The 19,586-nt window shown below is 35.2% G+C and overlaps 2 protein-coding genes and 1 non-coding gene across 3 annotated transcripts; 2 read left to right on the plus strand and 1 right to left on the minus strand.

Moving 5' to 3' along the window:
- Positions 1-298: 298 nt before the first annotated feature.
- Positions 299-1,640, plus strand: LOC109243728. The gene is made up of 3 exons (XM_019410708.1): positions 299-871; positions 972-1,207; positions 1,376-1,640. The coding sequence occupies exons 1-3, from the start codon at positions 299-301 to the stop codon at positions 1,638-1,640; spliced, it is 1,074 nt and encodes a 357-aa protein (XP_019266253.1).
- An 11,642-nt stretch (positions 1,641-13,282) lies between these two features.
- LOC109243731 (60S ribosomal protein L35-like) lies at positions 13,283-16,066 on the plus strand. Its single transcript, XM_019410712.1, has 4 exons — positions 13,283-13,392; positions 13,471-13,606; positions 14,410-14,566; positions 15,805-16,066. Exons 1-4 carry the CDS (start codon positions 13,389-13,391, stop codon positions 15,877-15,879), a joined length of 372 nt encoding a protein of 123 aa, XP_019266257.1. The 5' UTR covers positions 13,283-13,388; the 3' UTR covers positions 15,880-16,066.
- Positions 16,067-18,271: 2,205 nt separating this feature from the next.
- Positions 18,272-18,344, minus strand: TRNAR-UCG. Its single transcript has one exon. It is a non-coding gene; the product is annotated as a tRNA-Arg (tRNA).
- Between the last annotated feature and the right edge of the window lie 1,242 nt (positions 18,345-19,586).

Below are 19,586 nucleotides of genomic sequence, written 5' to 3' on the forward strand. Positions count from 1 at the left end.
AACATTTTTCCTACACATCTATGTGTAAGCTTCAGTTATGGTGCTAACTTCACTGATGGTGGCTACCTTTCATTTGCTTTCATTTGCTTGATTGTTGCCTTTCATTTACTACCATTCATTTGAGGATTAACAACTTCAGATTAGTAGCTACCTTTTATGATTCCCAGCTTCAGTTATGTGTATGTTTCCTAGCTTTAGTTATGTGTATGTTTCCTAGCTTGCAATGAAAAATGGAGAAATGGGTTGAGATGATTTGCAATTAGCTAGTTAGTTAACTTTATGTTTCCATTTCAGTTAAATGGAGAGTTCGAACTTTAGCGACTTGGTAGATCCTTATCCAAGTTACTCGTCAGATGATGAAGATGAAGAAGAACTGGAGGAAATATGGAGGGAGCAAGATGAGAAGGAATGGATGACTTTATGCCATATATCAGGTAAATTGATCTTGAAGTATTACAAAAAATACCTATGTAAGGAACCTTGTCGTACATCCAGTCGCTCTGGAAATGCATTTATTCAAGAGATATTAAGAGGAAACGAGACTCGTTGTTATGAAAATTTTCGATTGAGAAAGTCGGTGTTTGTTGATTTATCGAATGATTTAACTGAAAATTATGGGCTTAAACCCACACGCGGAATGTCAATACACGAGATGTTAGACATGTTCTTGATGACTTGTGCACATGGAGCTGGAAATCGATTGATACAGGAAATCTTTCAACATTTGGGAGAAACAATTCATAGACACTTTCACTGTGTTTTAAAGGCAATTTGTGAGCTTGCGAGAGATATTATAAGACCACATCCAAATTATAATGATGGTGCAGGAGCTCACAAGCCATGTAAAGGTCGATATCTCCCTTTCTTTAGAGTAAGTAATAATTTTACCTAATTATTTTTATTAAACTTATAACTTAACTTTTATAAGTATTACTAACTTAAGTTATATTTATACTTGTATATGTATATAGGATTGTATTGGAGCATTTGATGGCACACATGTTAAAGCAAGATTACCGCAAGGTCAAGAGATACCATATATTGGACGTAAAGGTTATCCGACTAAAAATATTCTTGCTGTAGTAGATTTTAATATGTGTTTTACATTTGCATGGGCTGGGTGGGAAGGAGTAGCTCACGATAGTCGTATATTTGGTGAGGCCCTTCGTAGACCAGAACTCAATTTTTCACGTCCAATTGGAAATAAGTATTATCTAGTTGATGCAGGATATCCGCATATGAAGGGATACATGGCTCCATACAAAGGAGATAATGTGAGATACCACTTAGCATAATTCTGCCGCGGTGCAACAAGAGAATTGCGAGAACCAAGAAGACGAATTGAAAAATTTAACTATTTATATTCTTCTTGTAGAAATATTGTAGAGCTCACATTTAGGGTTTGGAAAGCAAGATGGTATTTTTTGCGAGACATGCCTTTCTATCACATTGACACTCAAAGAGACATAGTACTTGCTACTATGGCCATTCATAACTATATTAGAAAGAAATGCAATATGGATGATGCATTCCGAGCATCTGAGAATGAGAGATATGTTCCATCTGTTGATCCTGATGTTGGTACATCTTCGAGAACTAATAACAATATAAATGCAAGAAAATGTGGAAGAGCAAAGTGATCTCGTTTGGATGGGTCTTCGTGATTTGATTGCTAATGAAATTTGTGAAGCTTGATACTTATAATTGTAGAGTAAAAACACTAGCTAGTTATGATCAACAACACGCCTTAAAAGGTTATTTTGTTTAGACATTTGTTAAATTTATTGAAATATTTTTATTAAGAGAGAAATATTTCTTCCATGCCCAGTTCAACACTTTTCATGTATATATCAAGATAATTGCTCCCATCAATTTCTCTGACGATATAGCTAAAAGGCTCATCCCTTTTTTCCTTAGCGCCATCAACAAAAATAGGAACATAAACTTGAATAAAAAGAGTAATGTTTATACATATTTTTGTTCTTTTAAGTTCCTATTTTTTTCTATACAAAATAATTTGGTATTTTAAATAGGTTGAGACTTTTATGAAAGTTTACTTGATTGAAAGTGGTGAAAAATGAGCATTCAAGAATTATATTTATAAAAATTATCTAAAGTAATCAATTAAATTGAAATTAAATTAAAATATAAATTATTTTTTATTTGTATTAATTCATAGTTAAATATATTGTAGTAATCAGCTCCTTTATAATGTTAACAACTTTAAGGATATTTTTGTCTTTTTAATAAGAAAAAGTGCTTACCAGCACTTGTTTGCCAAACACTTCAGCAGCTTTTTTTAAGTTTCAGCACTTTTATCCAAACATGTAACTGCTTATTTATAAAATAATCTCCAGCACTTGTGCTTAAAAGCCACTTTTTTTAAGTCAATCCAAACAGGCTCATAGTCAACATATCCATTAGAAATAATGATAATATGTCATATCCTTCATGAGTGTCAACTGAGTGTGCTTCCTCATATACTTCATAGTCCACTGCTTCATGATCTTGCAATCTCCCCCTGTCATGAGCTGTGGAGGAGTAACCAATAAAAGAGGGATAGGACAACCCAACAGCTTGTTGAAAAGGAAATATATGCTCCTTGAATACCATATCTCGACTAACAAACAGTTGTTTAGTCTCAATATCTAACAACTTGTATCCCTTTTGAGTGGCTGAATATCCCAAGAATACAACAACCTTGGCTCTAGCTGTAAACTTGTCTCCTTTGGGCAGATTCACAGCATATCATAAGCATCCAAATACCTTCAGATGTGCAAGAGCATGTGGTCTGACATATAGAACTTCAAAGGACTCTTCCCAACATCAGTTGGAAATCTGTTGATGAGATAAACAATTGCATCTATGCACTCTCCCCAAAATCTAGTTGCAATGGTGCCCTAGAACTTCAATGCCCTTGCTACATCAAGAATATATTTATGCCTGCGCTCCGAAACTCTATTTTGTTGTGGAGTATAGACACAACTACTTTGATGTAGAATGTCATATGATTCTAGTAAACTAGTGCACTAAACGATTGAAAAATTCAGTACCATTATCTGTACGAATAATCTTTGTAACTGCATTAGACTGAGTTCTTATCATAGCAAGAAATACTTTAAGAAAAACAAACACATCACTCTTATATCCAAGTAAATCTAGACATATCATCAACTATTGTCAGAAAAAACTGTTTCTTGTCATGAGTAGAAATTTTGTAGGGAACCCAGACATTCATGTGAAGAAGCTCTTGTACAGACTGACTATTAGATTGACTATTAGGAAAAGATATCTGCTTTGCTTGGCAAGAGGACAGATAGAACAATCACTATTTACATTGACATAAGATGTTATCTTCCTTATACTGTGACACAACTACATTCATCACTGACAGTTACAACTTCTTATTTGAATCTTTCTTGACTATATACAGTCCACCTTTTTCTCTACCAATCTTCCTCACCCTGTCACTGTAAAGGTCCTTAAATACACAGAAATCAGGAAAGAAAGTGACAGAGCAAGAGAGTTCCTTCGTCAGTTTTGAAACTGATAATAGGTTGAACTTGGAGTCTAGAACATAAAGTACATTGTGTACTCTCATATTTTCTAGGAATTCTGTTATTCCTTTATGTGTTATAGTGGACTTTCCTCTATTAGGTTAACCTGACAGTTACAACTTCTTATTTGAATCTTTCTTGACTATATACAGTCCACCTTTTTCTCTACCAATCTTCCTCACCCTGTCACTGTAAAGGTCCTTAAATACACAGAAATCAGGAAAGAAAGTGACAGAGCAAGAGAGTTCCTTCGTCAGTTTTGAAACTGATAATAGGTTGAACTTGGAGTCTAGAACATAAAGTACATTGTGTACTCTCATATTTTCTAGGAATTCTGTTATTCCTTTATGTGTTATAGTGGACTTTCCTCTATTAGGTAGGTTAACCTGTTCTTTATTGCATGACTTCAGCTTAGTTTAACTTTGTAATGTATCTAAGCTAGTAGTTATATGATGTGAAGCCCTTGAATTGATTATCCATTTCTCACAATCTAAATATGCCATAAAAGAAGTTGTTATACCTGCTCTGTTTACTTGTGGCTCAATATTTCCTTTGTTCAACATAGTGAGAATTTGATCATATTTCTCCTTAGTGAAGAAATGTCTGTCACCACCTGTATGCCCATAACTTGATTCATCGTCCACTGATGGAGCCTTTTTGTTCAAGTCAGAGTTCCCAATACATTGTTGGCCACAAATTTCTTCATTCCCGTGAAGTCTTGTAGGTAACCAACTAGTTTGTAACAATTATCTTTTAAGTGACCTTTCATGTTGCAATGTTCACAGTACGTGTAAGGTTTCTTTCCTTTGTATGGTTGTCCTCGTCCAACTTGCATTGCCATTGGATCAACCTTTCCTGTTAAACTAGAATTGGACCTCTAGCTTTCATCTTCAATTATCATCACATAGGCTTGATTTAAGGTAGGTTCTACAATTTTCATTAAGATCCGCCTCCTTGATGGCTCATAGGACTCACTCAGTCCACTAAAAAATATGAAGTAACCTCTGTCTATGGAGATGCTTTATGTAATCCTTCGATTTTGGACAATCACATCCTGGTGAAGGTACCATGGCATTGTACTCAGCCCAAAGTTCCTTCATCTTTGTGAAATAAGTTGAGACAGAATTTGTTCCTTGAGAAATGGTTGCAATTTCTCAATGCCACTGATATATCCTTATTTTGCTCACTTTGTCAAATCTTTCATGCAAATTCTCCCAAACCAGATGCGCATTTGATGCATAGACGATTCCATGAAGGAGATCCAATGACACTGTATTCATCAACTAGGAAAGCACAATAGCATTGCATGTCTCCAAATCCTCATAGAGTTTAGTTTCAAACGACTCCTTCTTACAAGTGCTAGTGGCGAACCCTAATTTCTGCTTAGGTTGCAATGCAATTCGCATCGATCGACGCTACAATATGTAATTATCATATCGAGATAGTTTGAATGGAGTTAGAACTGAGCTAGGAGTATCCGAAGGATACACAAACAGTGGATGAGTATAATCAATTTTTTCAGCCGCCATTGTTGAACTTGAACTGATATTTGAAGAAGAAGAAATTGAAATAGAGTTCTATGATTTAGTGAAAATTTTCAGTCTCAAATGCTCTGATACCATGTGAATTTGCTGTATCTAACTCAGCTCCAAGCTCCTCCCATGGAGGAATCAAGCTTGAGCAGAAAAGAAAACAGAGGTGATCGAGCATAGATAGTGGAGCTGTTAGAACATTCAAGAAAAGGAAGGAGAGTGGTTTTCTTATGTTGTAATGAGCTTACAATGTATACATATATACAACACTAACTTTATCAACCGACCTATCCTACAACTGTCATCCAACTGTCACATGCATAGTGGAATTAAACTAACTTCTAACAAACTACTAACCTCTACAGTTAACTCCCTTAACCACAATTAAATCCTAACCACTAACTATTCCAACACTTTTACTAAATTATTAAGCAAAGTTGAAGTTATAATTATTGGGTTATTGTACTTCTGCTCCACATCAGTAACAGAGCGATACGGATACATGTTTGTGTGAATATGCTCGTCAAGAATGAAATCTTTTTATCAATAAATTCTTTTATTATTATTTCTTTAACAGATCATGAATTTGAAGCCTGAAGAACTTGTCCAAGAAAAAGGTGCTAAGCAAGTATAAGTAGCTAAAAATATTAAAGAACAAGCTGAAACACAAGAGAGACCTATTTTATGTATTTAGTTAGAAGTTGTTTAAGGATCTCCCATAATTCATATGTACAATGCTACAATTCTATTGAGAGTTGAAATAATGTCGTACACTTTGGATAAGTATATTTTCTATAATATTACGCTCTCCTCCTTTGTAATTGACTATAAAACTTTATACGAATGTTGATTATTTTATATGTTTTCAAATGTGTGCGTATGTTTGTGAATATGTAAAACAAACATACAATGACCCTATGGGCAAGATTTTTGGGTATTGTAGAAGATAAGTAGACAATCAGTGAAAGTAAAAAAAAACTTTTAAAGTGTTATGAAACAATAAAAGAACAAGAACAATATTGCAGAGAAAGAGAGAGAGGAAATTCTTATTGAATTTTGGGATGAATTACAATGGAATAGAACCCTCTATTTATAGGGAGAGGGTGACTTAGCCACCAAGTAATAAACCCTAGAATCTCTCTAAATATAGACATTCACCTCTATTTATAACACTCCCCCTTGAATGCCTATTCAACAGATAATGTGCCTCCTTAAAACCTTAACTAAAAGAAAATCCAATGGGAAAAAAATCTAGAAAAGGAAAAAGAGTACACATATCTAATAATACGCCTTTTGGTTGCCTCGTGTCACGACCCGGATTTCCCACCCTCGGGAGTCGTGATGGCGCCTACTGATAGGAGCTAGGCAAGCCAATTAATCTAACACTTTTCTCATTATCATTAGCAAAATAAAGAAGAACGAGGCAATTAACATAAAAGCGGAAATCTCAAAACATAAATAACAGAAACCAAGTACGGAATTCACATACACCTCTACCCAAATCTGGTGTCACTAACTCACGAACTTCTACTGAATGCTAAATACAAAGTCTGAATGAGTATACAGTACTGTCTGATCCGATACAAGGGAAATCAAACGAAAAGCAGAGATAAGAGAGACTCCGGGCCATGCGGACGCCAACAAGCTACCTCAGAATCTCCGGACTGAAGTAAGCTCCCAACGCTCCTACTGCTGATCAAAGGCTCCTGCTCCGGTACTATGATCTGTGCAAAAAGCACAGAAGTGTAGCATCAGCACAACCGACCCCATGTGCTGGTAAGTGCCTGGCCTAACCCCGGCGAAGTAGTGACGAGGCTAGACAGGGCCTACCAAAAACAACCTGTGCAGATAAATGTATACAAGGCAACAGAAAATAACAACAGAGAATATCAACTAAAAAGGGGAAGGGGGCATGCTCGGGAAAAATACAGCGAATACAGATCAGTGGATATAACGACGAAACTATCTCAATATCTTAGCTCATATATATAAGTGGTCGGCGCGCCACACGATCCCATTTCTTAATTCATAAGTGGACGGCGTGCCACACGATCCCATTTTCATAATATATAAGTGGTCGGCGTGCCACACGATCCCATTTTCATAATATATAAGTGGTCGGCGTGCCACACGATCCCATATTATAGTATATAAGTGGTGGGCGTGCCACACGATCCCATTTCTTAATTCATAAGTGGACGGCGTGCCACACGATCCCATTTTCATAATATATAAGTGGTCGGCGTGCCACACGATCCCATTTTCATAATATATAAGTGGTTGGCGTGCCACACGATCCCATATTATAGTATATAAGTGGTCGGCATGCCACACGATCCCATTTCTTAATATATAAGTGGTCGGCGTGCCACACGATCCCATAATAATCACAACACATCCTCTTTTGAATCATTTCTTTCTCAACTATCACATTCTTGTTCGAGACAACGCTCCAAAATATACCAATCACAATTCTTCCTCAACCGTTCACATTATATGAAATTTATCAATTAAAAAAGAAAATTGTGTCACATCATTCGAATTAAAAGCAATTAAGACTCAACGTCCCGGCAAGGGAATAATCACAACACATCCTCTTTTGAATCATTTCTTTCTCAACTATCACATTCTTGTTCGAGCCGACGCTCCAAAATATACCAATCACAATTCTTCCTCAACCGTTCACATTATATGAAATTTATCAATTAAACAAGGAAATTGTGTCACATCATTCAAATTAAAAGCAATTAAGACTCACGGTCATGCTAGACTCCGGTGCATAGATAACCGTCACCATGCCTATGCACCGTACTCCACATTTAGCAAGTAGCAAATAACATCCTAATCCTATTCCCTCAAGCCAAAGTTAGAACAAACACTTACCTCGGTCCAAGAATAGCAATCAACTCTCTAATACCGCCTTTCCTCTACAATCCAACTCCGAAACAATGATATCTAGGCATAATTAGTTCAATAATATCAATAAGGGCTCAAAAACATAATCCCATAGCCTAGAAATGAAATTCCTATCATTCTTCCAAAAACACCAAAATTCGACACCGGTCCCACATGGTCCAAACACGAGGCTCGGACCAAAACCCAATCACCCATAACCCCACGAGTTCAAATATATAATTTATTTCAAGATTTGACCCCAAATTGAGGTTGAATCACCCAAAATTCCCAAAAACCTAACTCTACCCAAAACCCTTAATTTCTACTTTGATTTCATGATTTAGGGCTAGGAAATTAGTAATTAGATGAAGAAATAATGAGGGAATGATGTTAAGATTACTTACCCAAAGAGTTATGGAGGAAGGAGAGCTTGAATTTCGTCTATGGAGGGTTTAAGAGAAGAGCTCGTGTGAAAAAAAATGAGAAATCCCGTGCTGCTACTGTTCTGGACATAAAAATATAACTGGGCGTATTTACTCTATGCGATCGCAGAAGGAGGCTTGCGATCGCATAGGGGAAGGGAAAATTGACCACTGCGATCGCAGAATGGGTCATGCGAACGCATAGAAGAAAAGGGGCTATGCATACCGGGGTTGGTTTAATGAAACGCGATCGCGGAAGCTTAATGCGATCGCAAAGAATGAAGGGGCTAAGGTACCGATCGCAGAGGAGTTCATGCGATCGCATAGAACAGAAAGTGGGCCTGATCAATTAACCCTACGCGATCGCAGAAGAATGTATACGATCGCAGACACCAGCAACAGCAGTTTTCTACAGCATTCCTAAGGCTAAAACCATCCCAAAATACATCCGAATCACACCCGAGCCCTCGGGGCTCCTAACTCAACAACATCCTACGAACTTAACCGTGCGATCAAATCGCCTAAATAACATCAAAATCCATGAATCAAGCCTCAAAATCATCATTTTCATTTCAAACTTCTTAAACTTCTAACTTTAGATATTTTAGGTCCGAAACACGTCAAATGACGTCCGATTCCGACCAAACTTTACAGAAAGCGCTTGACACATATTTAAGACTTGTACCGGGCGTCGGAACCAAAATACGAGCCCGATACCATAGTCTTTTAATCAATTTTCGTTTCCATTTTCCTTAAGAATTTCAGAAAAACAATTTCACAGAAAAATTCATTTCTCGGGCTCTCGACCTCGAAATTCGACTCCGCGCATATGCCCGAGTCTCATATTTTTCTACGGACCCTCCGGGACCGCCAAATCACGGGTCTGGGTCCGTTTACCAAAAATGTTGACCAAAGTCAACTTTAGCAATATTAATATCAAAATTCTTCAAATTTTTCACAAAGTTCACATATTTCAACATAAAAGCTTTCCGGCTTCGCGCCCGAACTGCGCACGCAAATCGAGGCAACTAAAAGCGAGGTTTTCAAGGCCTCGAAAGCACGGAAATAGGAAGAAATCCGGTGATGACCCTTTGGGTCGTCACACCTCGTTAAAAACCTTGCAAGGAAAACCCAGTGGGACAAAACCTTGTAAGGGAAAAAGAGTACAACGCGTATTAACTCCCCCTGATAAGAGCATCAATTCACATCCTTAAGCATTTGCATCCCAATCTTGTGCACCATCTTCAAAAGATCTTTGATAGATATTTGATAAACAAATCAGCCATATTAACTTGAATGAATATATTGCACCTTGAAATCATCATTCTTGATAGAGATTAATTGTTTTCATATGATCTTGTTGGAATCGTCAGTTCAATATTTTCACATAGAGGTAAAAAATCTTGCTATCATATTATCATGCCTATAGTTATAGCAAGAAATATTTGTGCACAAATTGCACTGAGGAAGTGGTACTTCAAGATCAAGAATTGTATATGCTTCGAGCAACTTAAATCCTTCATGGATTGTCATATAAGTTAAGTCATATAAGCCATATAGTAGACTTTAGATGCATATCAAGTTTTCATGTCATGCTAGATATATAAGATATCGAAAATTGATTGCACGTACCATTGACTTTACACTTTCAAGTGTTTGAACTACATGTTCAAAACTACATGTCTTTCATATAAAATCAATTCTACTTGAACTGTTTCTCCAGACTTAAGATCCTCATATATATATTTAGTGCTATAATCAATGTCGTTGACAAACATTTTATATCGGTTCCAACCTCCTTATTTTTCATAAAGACATAACATAGAGATCTCTTCATTCATATATTCAGGTACCTGAATCTCTCATGAGATTTTATGAAGTGTTATGTCATGTGATCTTCTAGATCACTTGCCTCCTTTATTATGATCATTTAGATCATTTGCTCATCTTCTTTATCAAGAAGTTTATTTGAAACCGATTTGTCTATACGCTATAAGCTTACCATAGACTTTGTCCTTCTAGGACTTAATAGCTTAATAGGAGCATTTGCAATGAGAATATAGTTACTTTATTTGGGTCAGCAAATGCGTCCGGCATGCAATATATTGCAGATGAATTATCCTTTTATGAACTTCAAGTTCTATGATCTTATTCGAGGATCTAAATGTACAATTGATAATTCATTCCACGTAACTTTTTCTCAACTGTTTATCATGTCTCCCCCTCATGTTAGAAGAACTAACTAGTTTCCTCAACTTTGAGAACCCATCTTTGTGCGTTAAGATGTTAATCAAAATATACACCGCACATCAATAATAATAAGATGAAATTATTTGGTTCCTGATCCTGAACCACTTGTGAAGGGAGAAAATAATGTACTTTGGTATATAACGTATATCAAACTGATATAGACAACTTTGTTCTCATAAGCAATTGTTTAGCTATTAAGTGGAGGCACTCAATAAATTATTTTGCTAAACCAACTATGATGTAAACCAACTTATCAAGATAAACTATCTTGAATAGGAAATCTGGAAATTATGCTCGAAATTAAATTATTGAGCAAGTTACCTCGCAAAACACCATGTTGCAGGTTATTAATAATCGCACATGTAACCATCTCATAGATGCATCTTATGTGGTATACATGGCAGGTGAATGGGCTCATATTCACCTTTGATATTTTCAGCATTCATGGGATTCAATCCCAATTTTAGTTGGTCTATTAATTAATAAGAACAAGCAATGTAAGAGAATTCGTAAAGAACTTTCTAGTTTTTTAATATTTACCAATGTGAATTCTCTTTTATTTTTGCACATCATACTTAAATTAACATGGCTAAACCAATTATGCCAACTGAATAAATTATCAATATTGATAAAGTTCAGATTTACACCATGACGTGTGCAGTTATCAATAAACTCCACGTTTATTATGATATAGGTTTTTATATCAATAAACTTCTCTTTATTGTGGCATTTTTTTGTTTGGGTAGTACAAACTGGAGAATAAAGCGGGTAGCTTTTCACATACATATTATCCCGCTACCAGTTGTAGTAAAAGAAGATATTAAATCTTTCCTTTATTTATAGTCTCAATATAATCAACCGCTTTCGCGTATACTTTGGAAACTGAATAAGTTTCTTCGAGACTTACTACAACACAATATCTTATTGGTAATCAATTGTGTTTCTCCAAAATAGTAATAATTGGCTCTTCCAGAACTCTCAATAAATTTTGTACTACCACATATTTATCAACATCCATATGGTGAATATCTCTTTTAAAGAGAAAGTTATACCATTATGGTTATGGTCAAAATTATGTGCAAGATATGTTTCTTGCATTACCATTGTCTTTTAATAATCACAATGCCAAAATATTTTGGCGTACAATAAGTACGTGACCAATGACCATTTATGCCATAATAATGACATTATTTTCTTATTTCCTCTCAAACCTCCTTTTAGAGGTGAGCGTGGTATATTCACTACCACTAGCACGTTCATATTCCTCCAAGAATGAATATCTATTCATAAATCAGATGTTGTCACATTCACATCATGAATGGACCATAATCATCTATATGTGCTTTATAAAATCTCATGTCAAATCGATGACAAATATTACTTTCAGAGAGTGAAGGATTATTTTGAGAATCCTTATTATTCTCATTATCACAATGATGACGATTATAATTTCGTCTATTGCCACGTCCACATTCATTGATACCTTCATGGTAATAATTTTGTCTTCTTTCAGACTTATCACATATTGCTATCACATTCTCTTAAGGGAATGAGAATGGAGCAAATTCAATGGGATGAGTTTTCAATTCTTTGCCCACAATCATGGCAAGGGATAACTATTTTACCATTTTGGGTGGTTATAATTTCTTACTAACTTCATTAGAGTTATAATCAAAATTTATTGTCTTTGCTCGTATTTAAAATCAAATTATAGAATGTCAAGAATCTAAAAGAGAAAAATAAAGTAAAATACTTACCTTAAATCCAGAATTTAATCATGAAGGAAGTTCATGGAACAATTGACAACCATTATGCTCCATCCCAAAACTTCTACTCAATTGGTTAGAGTCTCGTGCTGATAACGTGTTATGAAACAATAAAAGAACAAGAACAATATTGCAGAGAAAGAGAGAGAGGAAATTCTTATTGAATTTTGGGATGAATTACAATGGAATAGAACCCTCTATTTATAGGGAGAGGGTGACTTAGCCACCAAGTAATAAACCCTAAAATCTCTCTAAATATATACATTCACCATAAATAAAATTCTATTTATAACATAAAGATCGAATTTGTGTCGTAATTAAAGAATTTTAATGATCGGAATGACAATCAACTAAGAGATATGGTTGCTAAAAGGAGGTACAATGATCGAATTTCTTGCCGTTGCTAAAGATTCTTTAATGACACCAAACCTATAAAAAAATTAGTGTCTCATAGCTCAATCGGAGCAATGTCTTTTGGGAAGTCATAATTGTTCATTTTATTGTGATTTAAAAATTTAGCATTCTTTTTTAAATGGATTTAAATTTTAGAGAGTATTTATGCTAGATTTGGTGTCACCAATTCACATAAGATAAAAGAAGAATTAACTTAAAAGCCGCTTATCTAAGCGGTTAAATTTAAAATAACCGGCGAATTTATAATATATATAATTATGTATAATCATTGTATAATGTATATATTGGCTAGAAAAAAAACAGTGAATTCACCGGCTATTTGTGGAAAGATTTCGAAGATAAAGAACCAGAATGGATCTCAAATTGCACAGAAGCAAAGCCCAACAAATTTATAACACATTGGGCTAAAAAAACTTTATAAGCCCATAATTTTTCTTGGCACGTGCGAGATCAGCAGCCTTCTGTTCTCTTATCAGCTGCCAATTATTAGGGTTTCTCAATTAACATCGCCGTTTAGTTCTTCACACAAAGAGAGAGAGAGAGAGAGACGAAATGGGTAAGTGAAAACATAATTCTTTTGTTAAACTTTTGTGTTTTTTATGATTTTATTGAGTATTTGTTTTGGTTGTATTAGCAAGAATCAAAGTTCATGAGCTGAGGGGAAAATCAAAGACTGAGCTTTTGGCTCAGTTAAAGGATCTTAAAGCGGAACTTGCTCTCCTCCGTGTTGCTAAGGTCACTGGCGGTGCCCCTAACAAACTCTCCAAAATGTAAACTTTTCTACCCCTTTTAATTTTTTTATTGTCCTAATGAAATTAATATATTTAGAAATTAGTATTCGGAAATGAAATGTAGGTTAATGTGGTATCACAGAAGCAGAAGTCACACTAATATCTTATCTTGTTTTACACTACAAGTTTCTAAACTATGTACTTGATCAAACAACACGTGATGTGTTACGTACCAACCATCATTGTCTGAGCCGAGGGTCTATCGCAAGGTAGGGGAGCCGAGGGTCTATCGCAAGGTAGGTCTGCGTACACTCTACCTCCAGACCCTACTTTGTGGGATTACACTGGGTTTGTTGAAATGGGACGTAGTAAATATATAAATAGTTAATGTAAATTGCGTGTCTTTTATAATGGAGAGATTAATGTTCTGAAATGAAATGTGGGTTGTTCATGCAGTATCACAGAAGCAGAAGTCACACACATATCTATGGATTTGGCTTTTTTTAGAGTACAAGCTTCAAAAGTCTTATTTTATAACTATGTGGCTAGTCAAAAAATATTACATAAAATGGGACGTAATGAATATATAAATAGTTACTGTAAATTGTGGGTCTTTTATGATGGAGAGATTAATGTTCTAAAATGAAATGTGGGTTGTTAATGCAGTATCACAGAAGCAGAAGTGACACAAAATTCTTTTCTTATATAACTATGTGTCTAGTCAAAAATATTACTTAAAAGGGATGTAGTGAATATATAAATAGTTACTGTAAATTGTGAATTTTTCTTCTTCTTTTTGATGGAGAGAGTAATGGTCTGAAATGAAATGTGGTTTGATTCAGTAAGGTGGTGAGGTTGTCAATAGCACAAGTATTGACTGTGATATCACAGAAGCAGAAGACAGCACTGAGAGAAGCTTATAAGAACAAGAAGTACTTGCCGCTTGACCTTCGTCCCAAAAAGACCAGGGCCATTCGTAAACGTCTTACCAAACATCAGGTATTTTAATTTTCTCGCTTTTATCACTATGCTGTTCTGATCTTTTACTGATTACGGTCTAAAGCGGATGCTTTGTGTTTCATGGAGTAATACATGTTCCACTCGTTGGTCTTTCAATTGAGTGATGATCGGGAAAATTTAATTCCATGTTGTTTGTTGATATATGTTATATATCTATAGGATTTAAGTGTCAGACTTGAAAATGAAATGTGATTTTCTGTGATGCATTAAAATGTTTAATGTTATTAGACAGCTTCATCTTCAGGAAGGATTCTTTTTTTCCCATCTGTGTTTCACGAGTTATGTAATGGATCTCATGAATGGGAAACCAGCAACATTTGTAGTCACTGATTATCTGAATAGCATCTCCTAGCAGAGACAAATAAACATTGGTTATTCGTTTCATTTGCCTAAGCCTTGGACAGAGTTACCTGGTATTTGTGTTGGTGGAACTGTGGAAGTTAGAAGGTATCTAGTGTAATAATCAAGTGCCAGCTCGGATACCACCATTATTAAAATAACAATATGAAGAGATTGTCTGAATATCATTCGTTGCTTCCTTCCAACTTGGATTCCTTAATGTTCACATGTCTTTGATCATTTTCCTTTGTGATACTCCGTTGTTTGTATGGATTTAGGGAAATAGGAAATATAAGGGGAGATAGATAACTTTTCCCCCCTATAGCATACAAATATAAGAAGAGTTAGAGACCTAGCAGCAGTTTTCCTACCTCTCTGAAAATAGCTCAGCGTAGTGTTTGCACCAATATTCATCACGAACAAAAAAGTTGTTCTAGCAATGGTATGCTCATTTTGCTTTGTTTCTTCATGAGGAAGTTATTAATATTGCATCAGAATTAGGTCCATCAATTGCTCAGAAATGCTAGGATTGATATTTTGATCGAACTTCAAGGTTTGAACTTCAACCAAAATGTTTGTTTGAAAAGAATTATGCTAGTCATTATTTGTCGCTGCCACTATAGGTTTAAACCTGGATGGTTGTTGCATTATCATTTTGTTGAAGCTTTAAAGGTTTTTGCCGAAGAACCGACCCGATAGCCTCTATCTAAATCGTAATATTGAAGCTGGTAAACACTGGAATATGTTATGTTGAGACTTGAGAGCATTTATTTTAAATTCATAGAAATAGATTATCTTGTTTAAACACCTCTTCTTCGCTGCGCAGACTCTTGCTTCTTTACTTCATGTTAATAACTTAATCATGGTTCAATATGCAGGCATCTTTGAAGACCGAAAGGGAGAAGAAGAAAGAGATGTACTTTCCAATTAGAAAGTATGCCATTAAGGTTTAAATTGATCCAACTTAGATAGTTTGTGATGTTAGCAGTTGCAGAGCAAAGTTGAGGATCACATTTTGCCATTTTGCAATGTTATATTTTGTATTACTACTATTATTGCATTATGAGGTTGGAGTTTTGTTATTTTGTTTGCCTTCTTTTTCTCGCTTATTAGATATACAGAACTTGTCTTATGCTTGCACTTTTGATCAAGTATTGGAGTTTGCACTATCAGTTGCTCCAATTTGGAGCTACTAGTACTTGTCTTGCAACATACCAAGGGGAAGTTGAGAGTCTTCTTCTCTTATCATATACATGCTAAATATACTTAAAAGAAAAACTTATCATTCTTAATAGGTTCTGTTAGCGGCAAAGGAAGTATAGGTGCTATTGTTCTGACTCTTAATTAGGAAACAAATATATAGATTTTGTTTTTCTCAAAGCATTCTCGCGGAACTTTACTTTGATTCCACTTATATTCTACTTATTTCGGAAGATTGAACATAGCTGAAATGAGGATGTTGCTATAGATATGCGGGTACATTAGGTTGGATAAGATCAGGAATGAGGATATTTGAGAGAAAGCGGGCGTGCCCCCTATGGATGATAAGATGCGTGAAGCGAGGCTTAGATGGTTCGGGCGTGTGAGTAGGAGAAGCCTAGATGCCTAGTGAGGAGGAGTAAACGGTTGGCATTGGCAGGTAGGAGAAGAGGTATATGGCAGTCTAAGAAGTATTGGGGAGAGGTGATCAGGCAGGACATGGTGTGACTTCAGCTTACCGAGGACATGACCCTTGACAGGAGGGTATGGAGGTTGAAGATTAGGGTAGAAGGGTAATATGTTGTCGTGTAGTTTTTTGATCTGTTTCAGGTTTATTAGGGCTAGCTGACCAGGAGGGTATGGAGGTCGAAGATTAGGGTAAAAGGGTACTATGTCGTCATGTATTTTTCTGATCCGTTCCAAGTTTATTAAGGCTAGCTGATAAGTACATTGTCTTCGATTCATAGAGTGCCAATATTAGGGTTGTTTTAGTACTATCTTCTGCTTCGGTTTTCTAGTGCTCTCTCGTGTTACTGCTTGTTGCTATTGCTTTTGCTACTGCTTTCTTCCACTTGTTTTTCTCTGGTTCTTACATTGCTGATTAGGGGTGTTCATGGTTCGGTTTGGATCGGTTTTCCCCTAAAAAGAAACCAAACCAAGTAAGTCGGTTTTTCAAATATTAGAACCAAACCAAACCAAACCAATTAAGTCGGTTTTTCTCGATTCGGTTTTTCGGTTTTTTCGGTTATTTGTCGGTTTTTTCTTAAATATAAGACATACACTACCAAACACATATTCTGGTGACCACATTTTTAATGTAACATTATCAAATCAATTGCCCTTTGAGAAATCTATTATTTACTAAGATATATTGATGATAATTGAATCGAATAGTGATGAATAATTGAAGGACTCAATTAAAAATGTTATTTTTAACACGAAATCGATTCTTACACTAAACAAAAGAAAACTACCAATCAAACTAGAATGTAAAGGTAAAGAACTATATTAAAAGTGCAAACTATTAACATTTACCATAAAATTTTTGAAACTTTGTGTAACAATATACATATATATATATATAGGTGTAATAATAAATTTGAAATAGCTACTCCTATAGTCGGTTTGGTTCGGTTTTTTCTGATTAAAACCAAAACAAACCAAATTCGATCGGTTTTTAAAATTCAAAACCAAACCAAACAAAAAAGTATCGGTTTTTTTGTCGGTTTGGTTTGGTTTTCAGTTTGGTTCGGTTTTTCGGTTTTTTATGAACACCCCTAGCTGATATTATTTTTCTGGCCGTGTTGTTATTTATTTGTTCCTACTCTTCCTCTCGAGGCGAGAGTCTTTCGGAAACAACCTCTTTGCCCCCAGAGTAGGGTTAAGGTCTGCGTACACATTAGCCTCTTCCTACCCCACTTGTGGGATCCCATTGGGTTGATGTTGTTTTTATTCCACTTATATCTGGAAAGTTTGGTCACATTTCTTTTACCTATTTGTCTCTTCCTCTTTTCACGTGTAACAAGGATTTGATCCCACTGGTAATAGGTAGTATGCACAAAAACTGGGAATGGATGATGCTACAACGAAGAGTGCTTTGGCAGATATGCATCTTTCTGTGGTAGAATTATTTGGATCCCTTAAGTAGCTCAATTATCATCTTGTTATGTAACATAAGAAGATGTTGTAGTTGTTAAAACTTAATTATGATATCTTAACATTCAAACAACACAGTTCTGTAAAAATGTGGAAACAGATACAAAGATTGAACAGTAACTCTTTCTCTTGGGTATTAAGCAAAAGCAAAATTTGTCTTGCTACAGTGAATAGCTTACTTAATTGCAAAAAAAAAACACAAGAAAATATCGACCATGTGGGAGTCAAACCCACGACCTTTTGATCCGAAGTCAAACGCGCTAATCCACTGCGCTATGCGGTCTTCTATGAATTTGTTTGCAAGCTCATTTTAATTATATGAAGTAATATTTTGATTATTCTATTTGTTTTCGTGAATTAGGTAATATTATTTGTTACTTAATGAATGTTCAATTTTTTGCAAGAGTTGCATCCTCAATTAACATTCATACTAAACTTGTTTTGTTGTTTGTTCTTAATCCTTCAATTTATGGAATACCTATTAGTTAAGCAGCAGGGGGTTCTCCCTTTGGTCATCGACATTCATTTTTTACGATACAAGTAATTATTCACAAAAAGTGAGATTAGTCAGCCAAATTATCTACTACGATATATCAGAAAATTTACTAATTTATATATTGTCAATGTACAGGGTAAATCCGATCTTTTGTCGTGACAACTGATAAAAGCAGAAACTTATTTTTCAAAGTCAAATATTTTTCCGTTAACTCCAGCAAGATGGGATGGAAATTTATAGATCTCCTTTTCTTTGTCCTCTTATTTCTGCTAATCTCACTTCAACAATTCTCTACTTATGTATAAAACTACTAACTTTCAAATATAAAGAACTCATTCAAATGATTTGGTGTTCATTTAATTTGACTTGTTTACAACAGTCGAATAATAGTTTAGCAGTCAGTTAAACTATGAAGTGCTCGGAAAGACAAGGACTTGATTTCTATCAATGTGAAATCCATTATATTTCTCTAATGTGCATGTCGTCCCATCAACCTACTCTACTTTAGAGTGAGCTAGAGAAAAAAGTGGGGCTCCTTACTCATTTTTAAGGTTTCTTTTGTTACTCCACTAAAGAGCTTGCACTCCATCTTTTATGTTAAGATATATACAATTCTTGCATGAAATTGTATGAAGAAGAAGAGGAATCAAGAAGCGTAAATGCAGGAAGAGGAAAGATGAGAAAGAAGACAGAATGGAGAAGAAGGAGATTGAATCAGAAAAAATATTATTCTGTTATTCAATATGTGTGTATATATAATTCACTTGTCCAACTAACTTAACCACCTACTAGATTCCTATTGGTGGAGTATAATAAAATAACTAATCTACCCTTTAAAGACTTATGTAACACCTTTCTCAACACTCCCCCTCAAGCTAGGAAGTGCAAAAATATTCAAAGTTCCTAGCTTGGAATTGAGATATTCATGCTGAACTCGATTGAGTGCTCAGAATGTCAGCTGGTTGATCTCTTGTAGAAATGTACTTTGTTGTGATCAATCCTTGTAAGATCTTTTAATGAAATGGCAGT

This window comes from Nicotiana attenuata, unplaced genomic scaffold (assembly GCF_001879085.1).
Source record: "Nicotiana attenuata strain UT unplaced genomic scaffold, NIATTr2, whole genome shotgun sequence".
Taxonomy (NCBI): Eukaryota; Viridiplantae; Streptophyta; class Magnoliopsida; order Solanales; family Solanaceae; genus Nicotiana; species Nicotiana attenuata.